The sequence below is a fragment of the Sapajus apella genome, unplaced genomic scaffold (genome assembly GCF_009761245.1).
Source record: "Sapajus apella isolate SASKATOON/1434 unplaced genomic scaffold, GSC_monkey_1.0 scaffold32, whole genome shotgun sequence".
Lineage (NCBI taxonomy): Eukaryota > Metazoa > Chordata > Mammalia > Primates > Cebidae > Sapajus > Sapajus apella.
This window is the reverse complement of record NW_022436972.1, coordinates 9,916,331-9,939,372: the sequence shown is the minus strand read 5'-3', so window position 1 is coordinate 9,939,372 and position 23,042 is coordinate 9,916,331. Positions and strand designations below refer to the sequence as shown.

Genomic DNA, 23,042 nt, shown 5'->3' with positions numbered 1-23,042 from the left:
AGAAAAATAGCAAGAACAGGAGAAAGTCAGAAATGCCTTTTAGGCCAAAAGATTACCATATTAGAAGATAGGAAGTGCTTTATTGGGTTTTTCCATGTCCTACTCTAATGGAAAAAAAAATACTTAACTACAATTAATAAAAGTTTGAGATTCACATAACAAGGAAATACTGAATTTTAATGTAGATTTTGAATTTCTGGTCCTTAATGAGGAGAACTTAATGTGATGAATAGCATATTTTTAACAGTGATTCTCAGCTCATTTATTTCTATTGTATTATTGCTATTCTTTTTATCCTTCCAAAGATTCATGGAATTGTTTTTTTTTAAAAAAGCAGGTAAGTGATAGTTTAGTTAAGTAGTGTTGTATTTCTAACTATGAAGACGATTCGTTCTTTGCAGTAATTTAGTTTCTGCCATTAGAAATTTAGGAAGATGGGAGAGGTAGTAGAGAATAAAAGGTTTTATTTAAGTAATACTATTTCTCACCTGTGGAGCTAATCAGGCCCAAAGTAGAAAATGTCTTTTAAGAGAAGAAACTAAAAGTGTTGAACCAGTAATAACTTATTGATAGAACTGAAGAAATGGAAGAGCTTGTTGTACCTTTGTTTAATTTTGTTCTTATTTATTTACATACACTTAGGTTTATTTATACTGTTCTGTATTTAAATTTACTATCAAAAATTTGATAGACTGACCATTTGTGGAGCACTCTAATCCAACTGATGGTAGTATAATAAGGAAAATTTGTGTTCTCATTGCCTATGGTAAGCAGTTGCTGCTCTCCAAAGTAGTTATTTTAAATGTGCCTTAATTTTATGCCTGGAAGAAAACCAAATGTATTCTGTAAACTTCCTTATCTGATTTCAGGTGGATAAGCCAGTACAGAGGATTAAATAACCATTATTCTTAAAATTTTTAGGTAAATGCATAGAAACTATTAAGATTCAGTTTATTTTTGTCAGTTACATTAATACTTTCATTTGATATTTGGGGATGTGAAGACATACAGGAATAATGAAAAACAATAAGTAAACACTGAATTGCAGTATAGTACCTATTCAGTAATTCATCACTCTCTACATAGCTTCTAAGTTTCACCTTTAAGCTCCTTTTATTCCACTTTAAGCGTTTAAAGAAGAATAATATAGCTTCGATAAGTTAGATCTATTTTTATTTTCCCCTTGCAATATTTTATCTTTGAATATATATTTGTGGAATGTAAGCTTAATAATATACTTTTTTCTTGTAGAAAATTGACTTTTATGTTTTTTGTTACTGTGCTATAATTAGGTGTAGCAAGTTTATTAGTTTGTTTAGTGAAATTTAATTAAAATTCCCCTTAAATTTGCCCTGGATGAAGGAGTAACTTCAATGGCAGGTGTCATATTACCCAAAACCAGTTCTGTATAACTGAACACATTGGAGAAATTTCAGAAAAATGTGGTTCAATTGTAGTTTTGAATCTTATTGACTTATTTAGGGCTACTTTATATTCATTTTTTATTATTTTTCAATTGGTAGTGTTCGTGTATAAAATCCAAGTTAATGAGCTCTAATTAAAGTTAATTTGTTTAAAAATAAAAGATCAAAAATAAATTTAATTTCCTGCCAGATAGATGCTTTCTAGGAGTTTATAGCAGTATAGTTTGAATCTGAAGAAAAAAACTAAACAGTTATTTAGTAAGAGAAGAATAGATGCCTATTAGGAAAACTAGTTCTGAGTCATATTGGAAAGCAGGAGTGATACTTGAGGATATATTAAAAAATACAGCTGATGAAAAGCCATTTTATAGGATATTTAAAAATATATGTTTAGTATTTTAGACTTTTCAAAGTGCTTTCACACATATACATTATTTTTTGAGAGAAAGAAGAGAAACTTGATGAGATGCAAAGAGGTAGAAACTTGACCAAGGTCATATGGCTAGTTAGCATTAGAATCTAGTTTTCTGAATATTCTGGTTTTTCTTTTTTTCCCCCAAATTAATAGGAATTGCTACTGAAACTGGAGATAGCCTAGAAAAACAGGCAAAATTAACAGGGTGCCAAAATGAATTCATTTTTAGTGCATTATTAAAAACGGTGTAGCATTTAGAATTGTGTTACCTATAGAAGTATGAGTGCAGTTAGAGGTTATCAAATTGTTATCAGTGGAATAGGGAACATTTCAGAGTCTCAGAAATGGAAGTTTGTAAATATGGAGGATTTTCTGTACCTGAAAACATGACTGTGGTGAAATTCTTGAGTTGTGGTGTCACTTCATTGTAGCTCACATGGTCCTGGAAAAGTAAGCCCTCAGGAAAACAGGCTCAACCAAGAGTTATGATCACTGTTTTTCAGTGCTGAAACTGCTGATACCTCTTTCTTTTTGTGTAGACATAGCCATTACCACCTGACAGTAGTATTTGTGACTAAGCCTTCGTTGATAATGAGAAGGCCCCATCAGCAGTGGTGCATCTTCTGCACCATCAGCAAATCCTGTGAAATGCTGAGGGGTTACAAAACAGGGACTGGCTGAAAGCAGTTTAAGGGAGCTTTCCTGTTGACTGGTGAGAAGGCTGCCAGTTAACAATAGTACAGACTTGGAAGGTTTGACAGACTAGGCTCTGCCATGCGCTAGCTTAATATAATTATTAACATTAGGCAAAGGACAGAATAGAATCATCATTCAGGGGCACTGTTAAGATTACTTCACACCGGGGTTAAAAAAGCCAAGCACAAACAAGCCAATGGGATCACAAACTACAGTTCTAGGCCAGGTTATTTAGTAATAGAGGACTTGTTAATTCAAAAGACAGATCTAGTGTTATATACAAAGTCCAGGTAGGGGTCATAAAGCATTCAGGAAGCATCACTGTGTCCTGGAGAAAATGTAAACTTTTGCCTTTTTGTTGTTTGTTGTTTAAACAGTCCTTTATTTGAGGAAACCTATGGATAAGAAAAGCTTTAAACGCCTGTTACCAAAAGGGTAAAGAATAAGAGTAGGCAGATATGTTTTGGTATGCTTGTAAAAGACCTCAAATTGCATTTTATCATCGAAACAGTATTAACAGCAGATATTTGTTATTATCAATAACTACTTTTGTATATGCTTTATAATTTCCCAAGCACTTGCTATGCATTTGATGCTCAAAAGACTGAGGAAGATAGGGCAGGAATTACTGATTTCATTCATTCAGTGAATATTCATTGAATATCAGGCACTATTCTGAATGTTTAGGATACATTAAAGAACAAAGCTAAGATTCTCCAACAGGGTTTATATTCTAGTGAGACAAGCAAAACATGAACAGTGATAAGTTCTATAGTATGTAGAAAGTGGTAAGTTATGGGAGAAGAAAGAGCAGTTTAAAGGGGAATTGATTGGCAAGAGATGGAGGTGGGCATGTGGGAGAAGTCAAACAGGTTAGATAATAGATTGTAGTTCAGCCAACTTGAAGAAAGTGGGGCAGAGAGCTATGGGAAATCCAAGCAAAGAGCAGCCAGTACAAAGGTCCTAAGACCTTTGAATGCTTGGTAGGCTCACAGCAAGGAGGCCAGTGAGTGTGCAGTAGGGTGGGATTGGAGGAGAATGCCATAGAATATCTGTTTAAAGACAAACTCAAATTCCTGTAATCTAAAAGATGTAGCCAAAAGTTTGGTTAAGGTAGAACTTGAAACTGCTTATATGACTCTAGATTAGTTGCTTCTGTGAATATTTTTCCTCATATTTTCAGAAAGGGAGGATTAAAAAAAGAAATAATGACTGATTAGTGACCTATATTATAATTTACACTTTATTTTTATTTGACAGTCTTTATTACATCAGTCTCAGCTAGTCTGAGTTTATTTTCACACACTGTTTTTACTAAAGGAGAAAATACAGCTTTCTCACAGTGTGATTTCATTCTCTGCTATGTATTTTAAGTTATTAATTAAATTGAAACCTAAGCTTTGAGTATGCTTTCCGAGATAACACAGTAATCATTTGACTTATTTAATACTAATTCAGAAGACCGTCTTTTATATTTATCATTTCATTCTACATCCTCTAATCTTTTTTTTAAAGATATGGCTATAATGCCGGAGAAGCTACCCACAATGCGGTGGATTCTGCTGTCAATGTTGGTGTGACTGCCTACAATATTAACAACATTGGTATCAAAGCAATGGTGAAGAAAACTGCAACACAAACAGGACACACTCTCCTTGAGGACTATCAGATAGTGGATCATTCTCAGAGGGAAAATCAAGAAGGAGCAGCAAATGTCAGTGTGAGAGGAGAGAAGGATGAGCAGACGAAGGAAGTAAAGGAGACAAAGAAGAAAGATAAATGATGGAGCACTGGGGATCACCTATACCAAAGCCTTATGAAATGGATGAAATTTTGTTAAATAGACAAATGTGGAATTCCTCACAGATTAACCAGTATTTTTTAAATGTATTCATTCCTACAAATTACCTTTCATAAACTTTATGGCATGTCTTCTATTTAAAAGGAAAAGAATAAGTATTCTTGCATCTAATCTTAGCAATATGAAGTTATATTCTCAAGTTTATTTTTTTCCAAATGTAGCTGAAATATTTTTGCAGGTAAAATAAAGCTAATAATATGTGTGCTATTTACACCTTATTAAACCTAATGTTGAGCTATTTTTATATCTGCTATCTTTCAGAAAGCGAAATTAGTAAACTATAGATTTGCTTAAAACTGGCATTTAGTAACCTTAATTCTTTTTATAGAAGGAATGACTTAAAGTATCGTCTCCTCTTTTTGCACTAATTGTGGATTTTTTTAGATGCTTCTCAAAATTTTCAGTGCATAAGCTAAACAAAAACTAATCCTAAACTAAGAATTCTCAAAAAGACTTGTTCAAAACAGGGAAAAGACTCATGAAAAGTAAAATGGACTACATTTGTAACTTACCTGTTTGTTAGGAAATGGTCTTTTTTATTTAAAATGAATACAAATAGATTATTAAGTCTTTTGTATTGAGACTGGTATTATTCTCTTATGAGCCTAGGAAGTTTGGGGGCATTGTTGCATTGTATTAAAATTCAACGTAATTATTAAAAGCCTAATTGGATAAAAAAGTACTTTATGAAATTATTTTACCATATCTGCTTCTGTTTTTCCAAAAGGTTAAAACTTGTAAAAAAAAATAATAATAATAATAATTATATATATATATAAACAGAATTGAGTTTACTAATGGTAAATATTTTTATTCTGGGATTCTGTCACTGGAATTTATATTAAAAGACAAGTTTCTGAAAAGGAAAGGTTCTATTCATAATCAAGGTAAAGAATATGAAAACCTTAGGCGTAATCCATGGTGGACAGGCATTATGGTTTCCACTTTGGCAGAAGGCAGACTATTCACAGACCTGTTTACTTACATAGGCCAACAAACTGTGTAAGTAAATACCTAATGGTATTTTATTTTTGTTTATTGAATTTAAGAGATACTAGTTTTCATAGCTGTAGTCCATTCTAATAATTTCTGATCTTCTAGTGGCTACTTAATTAGACTTTATTTGAAGCTGTCTGAAGGATATACTTTGTGAATAAAAAACTCTGAATTGCCTGACCTCATTATCACATGGGCTTATATTTCGGGAACACATAGAACTGATGGAGGCTTTTTCTAAGGCCAAGGAAAATGTACTAGTTGTTAAAATGGAAATAAAAGTGAATTGGTAAATAGCTTACATACAATCTATGCTTTGTTCAAATTTAAGAAATGGAACTTCACATATTCTCATTTGTGAGAGCTAAAAATTACAGTTGAACTCATGGAGATAGGGAGTAGAATGATGGTTACCAGAGGCCAGGAGACATTGAAGGGATGGGAGGGAAGTAGAATTGATTAATGGGTACAAAAATATAGTTAGAATGAATGAATTCTAATATTTGGTAACCCAACAAGGTGACTACAGTCAACAGTAACTTTTTATACATTTAAAAATAAAAGAGTGTAATTGGAACGTTTGTAACACAAATGATGAATGCTTGAAGCAATAGATATACCCTTATGTGATGAATATAAATTGCATACCTGTATCAAAATATGTATCCTATAAATATATACACCTACCATGTACCCATAAAAATTAGGCCAGGCACTGTGGCTTAAGTCCGTAATCACAGCACTTTGGGTGGCTGAGGCAGGCGGATCACCTGAGGACAGGAGTTCAAGACTAGCCTGACCAACGTGGAGCAACTCCATCTCTACTGAAAATACAAAATTAGCGGGGCATGGTGATGCATGCCTATAATCCCAGCTACTCGGGAGACTGAGGCAGGAGAACTTCCTGAACCTGGGAGGCGGAGGTTGCAGTGAGCCGAGATGGCACCATTGCACTCCAGCCTGGGCACTCCATCTCAAAAAAAAAAAAAAAAGAAATTAAAAATTTTTTAAAAATTAAAAAAAAAAATGGAATGGCAAATAACGGGATGTAAACTTGAAAAAGTTACCTTTGACCTTTGACCAGAGGTCAGCAAGTCTTTTCCATGGGCTAAATCCAGATGGCCACCTGTTTTCAATGAAAATAAAGTTTTATGGAGCACAGCCATACCCACTTGTTTACATATTGGCTATGGCTGCTGTCTCGTTCAGCATGAGAGTTGAGTAGTTGCATTAGAGACTATATGTGGCCCACAAGGCTAACATTCACTCTCTGGCCCTTTGCAGAAAAAGTAGGCTGCCTTAGAGTATAGAAAATGGACTTTGCCCACCATTCCACTGAATCATTAGGAGATAGGTGTCTTCTAAAGATTTTTTTGTGTAATAATTAATACATAGATAAAATTGTACATAATATGTAAGGTATGATGAATAACGGAATTAACACTTATAAACTCATCACCTAACTAAAGACATGGAAAGCTGGCAGTTACATATATGTATATGTTCTTCCTAACTTCTTTCCCACATCATTATTTTTTATTGTTCCTTGCTCTTTTTTTTTTTTTTCCTTTGGGACGGGGTTTCGCTCTTGTTGCCCAGGCTGGAGTGCAATGGCGCGATCTTGGCTCACCGCAATCTCCGCCTCCTGGGTTCAGGCAATTCTCCTGCCTCAACCTCCTGAGTAGCTGGGATTACAGGCACGCGCCACCATGCCCAGCTAATTTTTTGTATTTTTAGTAGAGACGGGGTTTCACCATGTTGACCAGGATGGTCTCGATCTCTTGACCTCGTGATCCACCCGCCTCGGCCTCCCAAAGTGCTGGGATTACAGGCTTGAGCCACCGCGCCCAGCCTGCTCTTTTTTAATGACACGTATATTCTCCAAACATACTGTTTCATTTTTAAAGATTTCTTCATATATCAATGTGAAGTCTTATTCAACTTGCTTTTTGAGTTTATGTTTAAAATTCATTCTTGTGCTTATATGCATGGATGATTTAGTTGCTGTATAATATTCTGTGTGAGTATACCACAATTTATTCATTTCCCTATCAGTTGACATTTGTTTTTAGTTTTTGTTGGTAGAAGCAGTACACTCAAAACATTTTTGAATGTCCCCTGGTACACATATGCAAGAGATTTTATACATAAGAGTGGAGTTGTTAGCTCATCAAGGGTTGGCCAGTTTTAACTTTGCAAAATAATGCCAGGTATTTTCCAAAATGATGGTATTCTCTTAGTAGTATTTCCCTTGGCAATGTTTTTATTGTTAATGTAGCATATATAAAAAAGTATCTCATAGTTTTAATGTGTTTTCCTGATCTCCTTTCCTGACCTTAGTAATTTTTCATGTTCATTTGCCATTCATTTCCCTCTACTGTAAAATTTGCCTGTTTGTCACTGCGGACAGTTTTGCTTTTCACATTTAGGTGTTTACTGAGAATTATGTGTGTGTGTGTGCAAGACGTAAGGTATCTAATTCTGTCTCCCCCCACCCCCACAGTGGATAATCAATTATCTTCCATTTATTGAATAGTAATCTTTTCTTCAGTAATCTCCCACAGGTCTTTATATATCAAGTGTGAGTGTTTCTGGGCTCAGAGATGTTTCTGGGCTCCGTCTGTCATTTCCTTTGTTCCGGTGCCACACTGTCATCATTGTAAATAGTAAGTCCTACTGATGTTAGGGCAAGAGGCTAATTCCCTCGACCAAAGTCTTTAAGAGTATTTTGGCTGATTAAACAAGTACCATAAGGAGTTTAAAATCTTCCCACAAAGAAACATCAGCCCCAGATGGACTTACAGGTGAGTTCTAACACCTTAAGAAAACAATGTTACATTGGGTACAGTGGCACACACCTGTAATCCCAACATTTTGGGAGGCTGAGGTTGGGTAGATTCTCTTGAGTCCAGGAGTTTGAGACCAGCCTGGGCAACATAATGAGACCAAAGATATTGTTGGACATTGTGAATTTTACCTTACTGGGTACTGGATGTTTTGTGTTTCTGTAAGTATTCTTGAGCTTTTGTCTTGAGATGGGATTAAGTTACTTAGAACCAGTTGGATACTTTTGGATCTTTCTTTTAAACTTGTCAGGGCTAGATTTTTTTCCACTCCTAAAGCAAAATCATGTGTGCCTCATGCCCTGTGAATTCAGAGGTTTTCCATTCTGGTGGGTGGCAGCAGGTATTTATTCGCACCTTTGTAAACTGTCTTCTAATCCTTTGTGGTGGTTCTTTCCCTGGCCCGAGTACTGACCATTCATCAGTACTCCACTGCAGAGTGTACCCTGTGGCAGGCCAGGTCTCAATAACACAGGCCTCCATAACATCTGTTTCAGTACTGACTGAATGGTTAAATACTAAAAGCTAAAAAAGCCAAGGCCCTTACACAAAGGCTAGAATGTAACAAAAGCCCACCAAGAGTTTTACCTGGGCCTTTCCTGGGCCTGAAAACATGACAAAATAAGGAAGGAATTCTTAACAGTACCCATTTTTAAACAAGTTTCTTGGGGGTCTGACAGAATCCTGAAACCTCCCTGGATTAGCAGGAGACAAGGGTCATCACCCCAGCACCTGGACCCATTTAGATTAAATTTACTGATGCTCCAGAGAAAGGTCTTCAGGACTCAGACCTTAGCTGTAGATTAAAAGAAGTTAATCACTTGTGTCTTAAGATGAATGCAGACTTACATGTAGACATAAAGTTTAGAAGGTATATAAGCTCTGGAAAACTAATTTTGAGTTGGTCTGGTGATAACTTCCAGGCCTTCTCTGTGTAACTGGTTGCAGAAATAAAAACTCTCTTCCTCCTCAGTTCATCTGCATATTGTTTTTAGGTCACGAGAAATAGCAGCCCCACTCCCAGTTTAGTCTGGGAACACCCTTTGCAGCTCTCTCTAAAACTGCCCTGAAAAGTCTAGCTGCTTGTTCTCCCTAGACTCTTAGAGAAACTCTTTCCTCAACTTAGGGCAACCACCAGCCTCTGCCTCTGTTCCCCCTTTCTGCTTTGTACCCTGGCCTTTGGAGCTTGCCTCATTTGTGTCCCATCTCTTGGTGATCATTGTCCCTTACTGCTTGATGTTCAATGTCTTCAAAACCATTGTTACTCCTTCCCCCAGCTTTTTAGTTATTTCAGACAAGAGGGTAAATTCAGTTCCTTTGTCTCTACAGATCTGTAGTTTCTGTAGCTGTTGACAAACCTGTTTTCTGCTTGCCTTTGTTCTTAATTTCCCACTGTGAGATCCTGCTAACAGACTTTTTTTTTTTTTTTTTTTTTTTTTTTTACTGCACTCCAGCCTGGGGAACAGAGCGAGACTCTGTTTCAAAAAAAAAAAAAAAAATGCATTTCAGATACAGTCAATAATTTTTTTTAGTGTAAATATGTCCTAAATAATGTCCTTCTATTTTATCTGGCAATTTTATTTATAGTACACTTAGGGAATTTTATTGAATTGTTTGAAATGTGTGGGGCCAGAACATATCTAATAATTTAATTTCTTGATTTTAAAGGAGTATTAGCTATTTTTTAAAACTTTATTGCATTTCAGGTTTTGGGGTACATGTGAAGAATATGCAAGATTGTTGCATAGGTACATACATGGCAGTGTGATGTGCTGCCTTCCTCCCCATCACCTATATCTGGTGTTTCTCCTCATGTTATCCCTCCCCAACTCCCCACCTGCCACTGTTCCTCCCTTAGTTCCCCCCCACAGACCCCAGTGTGATGCTCCTCTCCCTGTGTCCATGTGTTCTCATTGTTCAACACCTGCCTATGAGTGAGCTAACAGACCTTTTTAAAAAATCCTCTGGGCTGGGTGCGGTGGCTCATGCCTGTAATCCCAGCATTTTGTGAGTCCGAGGCAGGCAGGTCACGAGATCAGGAGTTCAAGAACAGCCTGACCAATTTGGTGAAACCCTGTTTCTACTAAAACTACAAAAAAAAATTAGCCGGGCGTGGTGGCACACACCTGTAGTCCCAGCTACTCGGGAGGCTGAGGCAGGAGAATTGCTTGAACCCAGGAGGTGGAGGTTGCAATGAGCCGAGATTGCACCACTGCACTCCAGCCTGGGTGACAGAACAAGACTCTGTCTCAAAAAAAAAAAAAAGTCTCTGTACATTTATTGGTTGGATATGTCATCACATAGTCTAGTCTTTTTCACTTCATTCACTTCATTTTATTCTGTTTACTTGGTTCTGAGTTGCCCTTTCAGACTTACAGCAAGAAAATTTTGATAAACATACCTTCTATATTAGAGTAATTCACAGAAACAGAACTAATAGGGAGTGTGTGTATAAGAGATTTATTATAAGGAATTTGCCCATACAATTACGAAGGCTGAGAAATCTCAAGATCTGCAGTTGACAAGCTGGAGATCCAGGCAAACTGATGTGTAGTTCCAGTCTGAGCCCAAGGCTGGAAAAGACCCGTGCTCCAGCTCAAGCAGTTTGGCTGTAGGAGCTCCCTCTTACTCCTGGGGAGTCAGCCTTTTTGTTCTATTCCGTCTTCAGTCGATTGAGGCCCACTCACATTGGGGAAGGCAATGTACTATACTCAGTGTACCAATTCAAATGATACTCTCATCCAGAAACTTTCTACTCAAAAAGTATATATTCACAAGGCTTCTGACCCCAAATTGTATTTTCCACACCAATCAATTATCCCATTCTCACTAAAACCTTTGTCTCCACAAACCCTTGTCTAAAGACATTCTTAAGTCTTTTTGTATTTGAGACATAGTCTTACTTTGTCGCCCAGGCTGGAGTGCAGTTGCACAATGTCTGCTCACTGCAACCTCTGTCTCCTGGGGTTAAGCCATCCTCCTGCCTCAGTCTCCTGAGTAGCTGGGATTACAGGCACGCGCCACCACGCCCAGCTAATTTTCCAGCTAATTTTTGTATTTTTAGTAGAGATGGGGTTTCACCATGTTGGCCAGTCTGGTCTTGAACTACTGACCTCAAGTGATCTGCTGGCCTCTGCCTCCCAAAGTGCTGGGATTACAGGCCTGAGCCACTGGGCCTGGCTGACATTCCTAAGTCTTTAGTCAATAACTTAACTCTTTCAACCAATTGACAATCAGAAAATCTTTGAATCTAGCTGTGACCTGGAAGCTGCCCACATTCCCCATCCCTTCCAATTGCCCTGCCTTTCCGGATGGAAGCAGTGTACATCTTAACATGTATTTGATTGATGTCCCATGTCTCCCTAAAATGTATCAAACTAAGCTGTACCCTGACCACCTTGAGCACGTGTTTTCAGGATCTCCTGAGGGCTGTCACCAGCCATTCCTTACTCATATTTGGCTCAGAATAAATCTCTTCAAACATTTTACAGTTTGTCTCTTTTTGTCAAGGAAACTCAGATGTATCAAGGGTAGGATGCAAACTTTGTGGTTTAAAATAGAATGAAATTTCAAGTTGCAGTGAGCAGCTCTGAGGTATGTTCATGAACAGCACACAGATGCAAAGCAATCTGGTGCAGTCTCCCGGAGTTCAGGAGGTACCTTTTTAAGGCCAGCTCCTCCCGCTCCGACACTCCCAAACCAGCGACTCTAGTGCTTGTTCAACTGAAGCAAAGAAGGGCGCAGCTGTTCTTGGATCCAGCATTTCCCGGACAAGGGCTAAGAGTGAAATTGACTTTGCTTGCGGCCCAGGGCAACGTTTAGGAAAGCAACCAAAGCCAGCAGGAGGCCAGAAAAAGCAGACAGACCCCTGACACTCCGCTGTGTAGTCGAGGCACATCTAACCCCAGCGTGTTGAGCAACGAGTGTCCCCCGAGCTGTTCTCCAGAGTCGCTCCAACAGACAGACGCCATTTCTGTTCCAGCCTACCCAGAATGCCGCCTGCCGCCTGCGGGCGTTGCTTTATGACGTCACCACGTGCTTCAGCGGGCCGGCGCGGGGGCTGCAACCGGGCTTAGCGGTGGGGAGGCTCGTGTTGTACTGTCCTTGCTCGCTTCCGGGTGGCCCTTCATGTCTTCTACTCTAAGGTGTGCTGAGGGGAAAGGCGCAGGAAGTCTCTAGCCTGACACTATGGAGGAAGAGAATGGCGACAACTTCGACGGTGTGAGCACCGACCGCTTGAAACAGCAGTTGCTGGAAGAAATCCGCAAGAAGTGAGTCGGGGGTGGCGCGGTGTGGGGTCCCGTCCACGCCCCCCGAGCTGTCACCTGCAGCGTCTCTTAGGGCCGATGCTGCTGAGGACGCTGTGAGACCTGCACCATAATTAACACCTGGGCACATCGGGCGACGTCCCAAAAGTGTTCCATGAGAAAGATTCATGTGCCTCTTTGACTAAGCCTTTGGTATTGTAAGTAGGCAGCTGTGAGGTAGGATGTTCTGCCCTTAGTATCCAATCACATGGAGTGTATTTTGCCCATGTACTATAAGGCCAAAAGTTGAGTTTGGTTTTGATGTTATCATAAATCCAGGTTTTCTGTTTAAAATCACAAAAATTGGCCGGGCGTGGTGGCTCACGCCTGTAGTCCCAGCACTTTGGGAGGCTGAGGCGGGTGGATCACGAGGTCAGGAGTTCAAGACCAGCCTGACCAAGATGGTGAAACCCCGTCTCTACTAAAAATACAAAAAATTAGCCGGGCGTAGTGGCGGGCGCCTGTAATCCCAGCCACTCCGGATGCTGAGGCAGAGAATTGCTTGAACCCGGGAGGCAGAGGTTGCAGTGAGCTGAGATTGCGCCACTGCACTCCAGCCTGGGCAACAGAGTGAGACTCTGTCTCAAAAAAAAAAAAAAAAAATTCCAAAAATTTTTATGTAGTTATGTGGGTTTTTTCATCCCTTTCAGGGGAACTTCATAAAATGACACGTACTAAAAATGTTACTCCTCCTTTATGCTTTTTAAGACAGTATTCATACTTCGTATTAAATTTTTGAAACAGTTAAAGTATTTTTTGGACATACTCCCCACTCCATCCACAAGTCCCGTGAGAATTGGACTCTCCTATGTGCCTAGATAGCGTTCTGGGTTTTCCACTATTGTAGCTCCAGTCGCAGTATTTTAATTGCCTGTGTATTTCTCGTTTTGCTACCAAACTACACGCGTTCTGAGGACAGGTTCTGTGTATTCCAGGGAAGTAGAGGATAAGAGCAAGTACTTGAGGACAGTCCTCAGTAAACCCCATCTGTTGTCACTCAGTAATTATACAATCTTAGACAACTTAATTAACCTCTTTAAACCCTCAGTTTACTCAGCTCTAAGACTGGTATACAAATACTTATACCTCCAACGGTTGTTCCCAGGTTGGAATGAAATGCACTGTAAAGCACTTAGCATTGGCTTGTAATACGCATCCAGTGGAATTTTGTGGCTGCTATTGCTGTTTTTCTGTTCACTGTTCACGGAATTCTTCAGTATTTAATACATTGCCTTGAACATAATAGGCATTCAAATATTTTATTGAATAAATGACCCTGTCATACTGTGGTAATGTTCTATTTACTGATGTCCTAAATAGCTAACCTTTTAAATTAGTTTCTTTTTTTCTGTTTCAGTTTGTCAGCTGTTATGTATTGACCTAGCTATGCCTTTCTGTAATAATGTGCAGTGCCTAATTTGCTTGATTCTGAAAAACCAGATAACCAACTCCTTTGGGATAATATTTAAGTTAAAAATAAAGGGTTTCCAATGATTGCCTGGGGGTCTTTGAGTTTAGTGCATATTTGAGTCCTAGAACTGACTAATTGGAAGCCTGCCTTTGCCTGATTCTTGTTTCTCAACCAGGACTTCAGTAAATGATGTGTTATAGTAAATTGTTCCTGAAGTAGTAGTGGGTTTCTATGTATTTTTCATGTTATTTTTAATTGATTCATACTCAACAAAAATATTTTAAAAATACAGGGATGCAGTACAACTCTCAGTGTTTGAACTAAGACACAGGATAGCAGAACTGGAAGCCAAACTCAATACTGACAATGAAGGTATATAAATAAATATTTATATATATGACTCCTGTATAACTGTTGTTCATTTTACCAGGATATCTATAGTACATTAAATTCCATATATTGAATAATAGTACCAAAGTTTCAGTATTGCTTTTTGGACACAATAATAATTTATGATAGAGGCTTTAAAACTGATACTTCAGAATATCAAACCTATTACTATTTAATTATTTTTCTACCTTTCAAGTTCAAGATGTTTATTGGCAAAATCTTTGTTACATGACATCAATATATTATTTATTAAATAAAATATCAGTTTTCTATTCAACTCAAGTTATATTCTTCATATCTTAACTTCAGGACTTGGGATATGTTTAAAATCCTTATCTAGGTTTTGACTATTTGTGTTGGAAGAATGTGTGTTTGGTGTAGGGGCTGTTGTATACACACACACTTATATATCCTTAAAATTTATGTAAATTTATGTAAATAATGTATGCAAGATATGACCCTGCCATATGTCAGCACTTTGAATGGAATACCTTTTTTTTCCCTGTTCTGAAGAGGTTCACTGACTATTGGGAGAAAGTCTCAAACCAGAATGTGGATATGAGAAGTGATATAAGTTCTACATAAGGATAAATGGAAACTTAGGTAAGGGAAACCTAACAGAATTCAGGTGAGGTAATAAAGATAGGCTTTCCAGAACAGGCAGTGCTTGAACTGAATGCTAAAGAACAGGAGGAGTTTATTAGGGTTATCAGGGTGGGCATTTATACTCTTCCTCATTTGGGGAGCCATGAACAAAAAGATTAGTGGCCATATGAGAAATACAATGCCACTTTCTGTAAGTACCCAAAGCTTTGTTAAAGCTTATTTGGAGAATACTGCTTTGTCCCAAGGCCAAAGTAGCTTCCTCTATCTCCATATCTATATCTTAGATATAACTGGGGGTAGGCTCTGAATGTACTTATCAAATAGTCGCATTGGCATGGTAGCTGGAACCTTCTCATGTACCCAGTTGCAGAAAAAACAAGGCATGCTCACAGGTACACATGCAGTGCATTAACTATGCACACTAGTAAAACGTGGCTCAGCAGGTTGTACTAGCAGCAGTTCTCAAGAGAAGGAGCTGGTATGTGGGTATCAAGAGAAAAGGTCAGAATGATAGGAAAGAAAGTTCTTTCCTCAGTGGGCCAAAAGTAATGCCTAAGGTGAAGGGCAGAAACATTTACTCCTTTAAAGCCAGGGACTGTGTCAGGTGAGGTAATTATTATTATCCCCATTTATGGAAGAATGAAATCCAGGAATACAAATAACCTCTAAGGTCAAATAGCCAGGGAGTGGCAGAGCCATGACTTGATCCTAGATCATCTATTTACCATGCCTTTAGTAAATGATAATACAACTGACATCTATATCATACTCAAAACAGTTCTGCTTGTCTATTGCTACATAGCAAACCGCCCTATAATTTAGTAGCTTCAAACAACACATTATGTCTTATAATTCTGTGGATCAACTGTGGTTCAACTGGATGGTTGTTGATTGGGGTCTCTTGTTCGGTTACAGTCAGGTATACTGAAGATTCAAGTATGCTGGTCTGACACTGGCTTTTGACTGAAAGCTCAGCTAGGGCTGCCTGTCAGAAATGCCTCTTGTACCTTTTTCTTCTCACAGGATGGTGGTTAGGTTCCAAGAGGATGTATCCCAAGAACAAGCATTCCAAAGGACACAAGTAGAGACTGCCAGGCCAGTCGAGGGCTACTCCTAGAACTGGTGCAGAGTTATATCCACTGTATTCTATTGGTCATAATAGTCACAGATTCAAGGGAGTGGAGAAGTAAACTGCTTTTAAGGGTTGCATTACAGAGCAACACATGGGATAGAATATATTATTGCAGTCATCTTTGGAAAATACAATTTGGCAAAGGAGCATTAAACATAAAGCCATTTGGAGAATATCCTAAGTAATTGATAAAAATGGAACATAGGTCATGATGAGAATGCATTAGGAGATGAGATTAAAGTTTATGAAGGAATAAATCAAGAAGATTTCTTGATGCTAATGAATTTACATTTATCCTGAAGGTAGTGGAGCAACATTAAGGTGTTTGAAAATGAATTTATTATTGGAAATATGTGCACACACAACAACTAGGGGTATGTTCACTGTTCAGATAATTTTTTCACCCTTTTTGCTCTCTTCTCAAATCTCCACCACCTCTCCACTCATTCATACTCTCAGGTATTGAGCTTATCCTCCTCTTTCAAAGAAAAGAGAAGCAATCAGAAGAGGACTTCTGCATATTTCTACCCACAAAGCTACCCATCTGCCTGCACCCTTGCACATCCTCTTTCCTCTTGTTCCTACGAATGATCTGTCCTTATTCTCATCTCAGGTTATCTCCTCCATATCTACTCGCACCTACTCAAGGATATTACTCTAGTGATGGCCATGTTTTCCCTGCTCTGCTGGATCTTTCCCAGCAGCAGACAAACATGCTGAATTTATTTTACCCAAAGAACAAATGATAGGCTTCTTTTGGTCTCACTTTTCCCCTTCAACTAGCATCCCCTGTCCCTGCCTCATTTACAGCAAAAGTCTTCAAAAGAGTGGTTTTTATTTCCGCTTTCTCATCTGCTTATTGTTTGATCTTACTTGTCACTGGACTAATTTTTACATAAACGTTAAACACAGACAACTCCAAAGAGCTTTATATTCTCAGAGACACCTCTTGAAGTCGTTTAGGATTCATAGGAAACTATATGTAGAAAATTTGATTTTATGTTTTAATTTGAATTTCACAACAAAGTTTAGTAATAAGAAAATGGTAAAGAAAATGTTCAGGTGACTTTTTTTTAAGTAAAAAGAATTAGTATTTGTGTAGAGCTTTAAGTGCATTTTTTTTTTTTTAATGATTGAAACCTCACAACTACCCTTTGAAGATAGTATCATTACCTTCATTTTATAGATTAAAAAATGGAGGCCGGGTGCAGTAGCTCATGCCTGTAATCCCAGCACTTTGGGAGGTCGAGGCAGGCAGATCACCTGAGGTCAGCAGTTCAAGACCAGCCTGGCCAACATGGTGAAACCCGGTCTCTACTAAAAACACAATAAAAAATTAGCTGGGTGTGGTAGTGGGTGCCTGTAATCCTAGCTACTTGGGAGGCTGAGGCAGGAGAATTGCTTGAACCCAGGAGGTGGAGGTTGCAGTGACCCAAGATTGTACCATTGCACTCCAGCCTGGGTGACAAGAGCAAGACTCAGTCTTAAAATAAAAAAAGGAGACTCCAGAATTCTAAACGGCTTTCTCAAGGTTACACAGGTGGTAAGTGATAGACCTGGAGTTGAATCCAGACCTTCTGGCATCAAATTCCATACTCAGTCTCTACTTCTTTTCGCTTTTTAAGCTTAAATTTGCTCCTCAGAGTTTTTTCTCTAAAGAAGAGAATCTTGGTTTACTGAGGTTGTGGGACATTTGCTTATCTAGATACAGAAATAGTTAGATTTACCGAATACATGCATGATTTTGACGCATCCTCCCTTGAACTCACTCCAATAAGAAGTTTTACCTTCAGTCAACTGAACTGCTCTTGTCAAGGTCACCAGTGATTTCCAGTTTGCGAAAACCAGTGTAAGCTCTAAGTCATCAGTTACTTGACCTACAACTGATCATGACCTCATCCTTAAAACCCTTTGTTCAAGTGGCTTCTAGGACACCACATTTTCTTGGCTGTTTTCCTAACTACTAGGCACTCATCATTTCTTTTTATCTTCCTGATTTCTAAAACCTTGTGGTGCCCCAGGGCTCAGTCCTCTGACATTTTCAATATGTGTACCCACTGCTTAGGTGATATCCTCCAGTCATATGGAGGATATCTGTATTCAGTCTGTGTATTGACGACACACAAGTTTACATCTTCATCCTGGATTTCTCCTTTGAGTCATTTTTAGGCAGGTTTCAATGCCCAAATCCCTTTGGCTAGTGGGTAATATATTAATAGATCCAATATATATTTTTTAAACTCACTTCAGCAAATGCTAAAAGTTTTTAAATAAAATGCCATTTGTTTTTTGTATTTCAAAACAAGGAAAAGAATGCTTCTATTAATCTCAAACTAGTATAATAATTAGTAATGAAATAGTAGAGGCATTTCCATCCTTGGGGGAAAAATACCAAAGCTGCCTGCTGTTATTATTAAAATGCAATATAGTTTTGAAAGTTCCAATTAAGCAATAAAACATGAAATAGAAATAAGGGTTGTAGCTATTAGGAAGTGATACAATTATTACAAACATTAGTATATTAATAAAGAATTAGAAAATGGTTGGACACAGTAGTGAAAGACATGTTTATTTAAAAAAACAAATGCCAGCAATAACCAGTTAGAAAACAGGATTTTTAAATGAGCCCACCCACAATTCCAACCCAAGCCATAAAAGATCTGACAATATCCTTGACAAGAAATATGAGAACTTATATAAAGAGAGAACAGAAGACTATAGCTATAAGGGAATAACAGTTCAGTCCAAATTCTTACTTATTTAACGAGAGATTTCATACAGGAAACTCTAGAATAAAATGAATTTGGGAAAGCTTTGCAGCATTAGCACATGTTTGCTGAGCTTCTGGAGAGTCTTTGTTAGTAAATGAAACATAACAGTGTATATCTTATTGCTACAAAGAGTCTATCTTGTCAGTCTTATGATTTCTATTTTAATGTTAATGCTGGTCATTTGTGCCTAAACTCCAAAGTGGGGGAAGGTATAATGTGGTGTGTCCAAGCCTCCACTTTTCATAATGGCCTGAACTAGTTTTTCAGGTTTCTTTGGGATTCCCTTTGGCCAAGAGGTGGATACATTCAGTCTGTTGGAGGGCTTAGGATTTTAATTTTTTAGTTTATATTCCCCCTTTTTGGGTCAAGGTATGCAGAGGCAGTATCCATAGCTAAGCTTTTATTTTGTCCAGGGTGGTGCGGCTATGTGCCCCCAGTCCATCATGCCTCTCAGTGGGACCAGTATTGCCAAGGGACTTAGAGTCAAAAGACTTACAGGCAAGTAAATTTTTTAGACCAGATTGGAATGGAGGTGAGCAGGCACTCATTAACATTTAAAATCCCTTTTAGGCAACATAAGGGCCAAAAACCAAAAGTCAAAAAATAAGGCTATAAAGTTGACTTATCTATAAATTATCTGCATTGAGATACTGTAATCCTGACTTGTAGCAATTAGCTATACAAAACACAACCATTTTGTTCATCTGTTTAGGCATCTGTGTGTCTGTCCTTGATTTAGAGGGTCTTAATGAATTTATCCCTCAAAATCTGGCCCTTACAATTATACACTTCTGAAATAGACCCTGGGCCTGGAGGGATTTAATAATTTCAAATTCTGGAGGTAAAACAAAATGTAAAGTATTAGCAATGTTTCAAATAAAAAGGTCATATCCTGCCTAGTTCTGACAATTGCAGGAAAGGAAGCTTATAGGTAGCCAAACATTTAAATTATTTAATATCAAGGCACAGAATAAATTATTTTAGATAGAAGCAAAATTATTAAGTGAATTTTAATGTTTTTTGAATACAGGTGTGTCCCTGTGTCTCAAGAAAGTAGTTTACTATGGTTATTGTCTTTGCCCAGATCTAAAGATGGGCTTGGGTTAACTTAGATTTGCTGTCAGTTGCAGGCAGAACTCAGTGCCTTCTTTAGATGAGATATGTGTACCCAGAGTTAAAACCCTGTAACTTCATAGCACAAGGGTTAGCTAATAGCATCTGATAAGGACCTTTTTAAGGGGCTGGAGATGGTGACACTGGAGTCCATGCCTTGACTGGAAGCTGCAAAAAGATTCTATAACCTTGCAGTGATTAACTTTTATAGCTTCGATAAACCCCAGCATTAAGACAAAAACTTAATTTAGGTTTCAATTTTGAAGATGTTTCTCAAAAATGTAAAGGGCTCAAAAACATTTGATTGAAACAGATCCACAGGTAATTGAAAACCAACAGTTACTCGTTTAACCAAAATGATAATTGAAAGACTTAAAGGCAATACAGAAGGATAAATGCATGTAACAACTTTCAGCCTTTTAGGTCTTAGTTTTTCTAAGCAAATAAAAATAGAATAAAGATAACATATAAATTATCAAAATAATTAGATTTTTATTTGCTTAAAGCCAATTAAATGTTTTAGGTCAGATGGGAAAAGTAAAATTTTGCTTCTTACACCAGTTACTAGAAAGACAAAGAAAAACCTGCAGTGTGACTAGTTCTCATAGAAAGCCTATTTAGACAACCTGGAAGTTAAACCTGGTGAAAAATGTACTTGAATTTAATCAAACATAGGAAGAATGTGTTCACGGTTCTGAGTATAGCAGAGGAATACATAGTTCTTAGAAACTTAGTAAGAAGTTTCTTGATTACATTGAAAAATTTAAGCCTATCAAGAAAAGCCAAAAGTACAGAATCAAATTATACTGGAGGAAAATATTGCTTTTCTAGACCTTCAAGATAAAACATTTAAGCATAATGCCACAACAATAGAACTAGAGGAAAAATATTACAGTAGCTAATTTAAAAGCTGAAGGAGAGAGCTATCATCTCAGACCTTTTCAGAGGAGAAAAAGCTGAAAGCAGTGAGACAGCAATAGTTGAACTTCTGAGATACTATTCTGAGAAGTTTTTAAAAGAAACAGATTACAAAATTTTAAAAATCTCTTGTAATTTTATTAAGAGAAAAGTAATACCTTAAGAAAACCTTGTCTTAGGGGGTCAATCTTAGAGACTAATTAAAAATAATTTCCTTTTAATTATAGCCAACTTAATATATAAAATATCTTTTATAGTTTTCCTTTTACAAACCTTATCATAACTTGCACATACCATTTATTACATGCTTGGACTTTCTGACTGGTCCTAAAAATTTTCTCTTTTCTGACTAACCAGCCATTTTATTTAGGATAAGAATTCACTATATAAATTTTTTTTCTCATGTAAAATTATTTGCTTTTCTTTATAACCTTTTTATTATAAATACATTTTTATATACACAACTTTATATCTCTCCCCTAGTCACTAATTCTTTTCACCTTCTTTTATAACTTTTAAATAACCTTTGAATTATTTAAATTATTCTTTTTAAAAAAGAACACAACTTACAGAATTATATATTAGAATTCTTATTCTTAGTAACCTTAAATTTTAGTGAAAACTTAGGAAGCAAGAAATCCTGAAGTATTTATCAGGTGTTAGCATTTTTTGGATGAAACCATTCTACAATTTTAGAAATATGTTTTCTCATATTATCTTAATTGGAAATGTTCCAGAAATCCAATTATTATCTATTGGATTGGAGCATCTATTATTTAATTCAAAATATTTTTAAGATTTTAAATTATATAAAAATCCACTTAGAAGCATTAGTCTCATTTACATGTATTCACTTTTTTCATTTTTTAATAGTTTATCTAGATTACTTTTGAAAACTGAGATATTACCCCAAACTAATCATTATTTAAAGTTATTTCCCTATTAACTATGTTTAAAGTCTGAACATTAAATGGTGAACACCTAAGAAACTTAAAGTTAAATGCATTTGCTGATGACTCAGAAGATTTAGCTGTTTCATTGAACTAACAATCTTAAATTAGTCCTACTTGTCAAAAAATACACAAAGATTATTCTGTTTTTGGCTGAGTTTAGTCTTAGAACTTTTATGTCAACTCTTGACACCTTAGTATACACACTGATACAAAGATAAAACCACTTAGTCAATAAACTCAGGCAAAAATGTATGCAGACAATTCTGAAGACATTTTTATTTTAGTAATTTTAAAACCAGTTTTATTTATTAAAGATTCACATGATCTTGAAAACCATTTGGACTTAATTTTTGAGTACTCATTTACTTACAAGCCAATTTGGTAGCATGCTAGACATGGCACAGAACATAATATATGAATGTTACATAAATGTATCTAAACATGTATACCTACATGCACAAAGAAAGATCCAATAGCTTTTACCTTGGAACTCTAGCCATGAGACAGCATCCCAAACTCACAGACCTACAAAAGATAGTTCTTTTTCTGACAAAATTGGAACCTGTTCCCATGCTTAAACTTTGTTTGCCCTAATAGGTAATCCAAGGAAATCTGTGAACCAAAATTTTGGACAAAGCAGTCTCTATGGCATTTTTTCAAACCCTTTTTACCCTTGTTTTTTTCTTTTCGTTTCAAACAACTTTCCCGTGATTACATTCTAGTTAGACCATAAATGAGTCTTAGCACCAGCAGCTTAGTAACAGCAGATTTAAAGCAGGCAGAAAAGAGGAAGATAGAGAGCTTTAGAAGACTTTACTTAACTCTATAGCTTCAGGATAACTAAATTTGAGCTCTAAATTTTTCTTGCTGTAATTGACCCATCAGTTTAAAATGTACACAAAAATGGGCCATATGTAATCAGCTGAAGTCCCAAAGAGGAGGACAAAATCAGGGGCCAGGATGTTGAAAGCTTTTTCCTCTTCAGTACTGGTTTCCTGGTTTGAACAGGAAAAGAGAAAAAGAAAGGAATGGAGAGTAGAAAGGAGGTCAGGTTTTACATGCAGGAAGGGAGGTTTATGAGCCTTCCAGCTGCCGCACAGTACCCCTACCTCTCTTGTTTATCTCCTCTTAGGGAGAGCCTCAGCACCCCAGACCTGCAGGGTGTGGTATGAATCCCTCCCGTTTCCTCAAGACACCAGTCAAGGT

At 37.2% G+C, this 23,042-nt stretch overlaps 2 protein-coding genes across 8 annotated transcripts in view; both read left to right on the top strand.

Annotated features, from left to right (window-relative positions):
• Nucleotides 1-5,693, top strand: part of SPART (spartin) — a 66,930-nt gene extending 61,237 nt beyond the window's left edge. For all 7 annotated transcript variants that reach the window (XM_032294468.1, XM_032294471.1, XM_032294465.1 and 4 more), the window contains exon 9: nt 4,051-5,693. In XM_032294468.1, coding sequence (XP_032150359.1) covers nt 4,051-4,318 — 268 coding nt within the window. In that variant the 3' untranslated portion in view covers nt 4,319-5,693. The remainder of the gene's footprint in view (nt 1-4,050) is intronic.
• Nucleotides 5,694-11,661: 5,968 nt separating this feature from the next.
• CCDC169 (coiled-coil domain containing 169) overlaps nt 11,662-23,042 on the top strand; it is a 64,108-nt gene continuing 52,727 nt past the window's right edge. The window contains exons 1-2 of the mRNA XM_032294464.1: nt 11,662-12,506; nt 14,246-14,325. Of these exons, the coding sequence (XP_032150355.1) occupies nt 12,424-12,506; nt 14,246-14,325 (163 nt within the window). The 5' untranslated portion in view covers nt 11,662-12,423. The remainder of the gene's footprint in view (nt 12,507-14,245; nt 14,326-23,042) is intronic.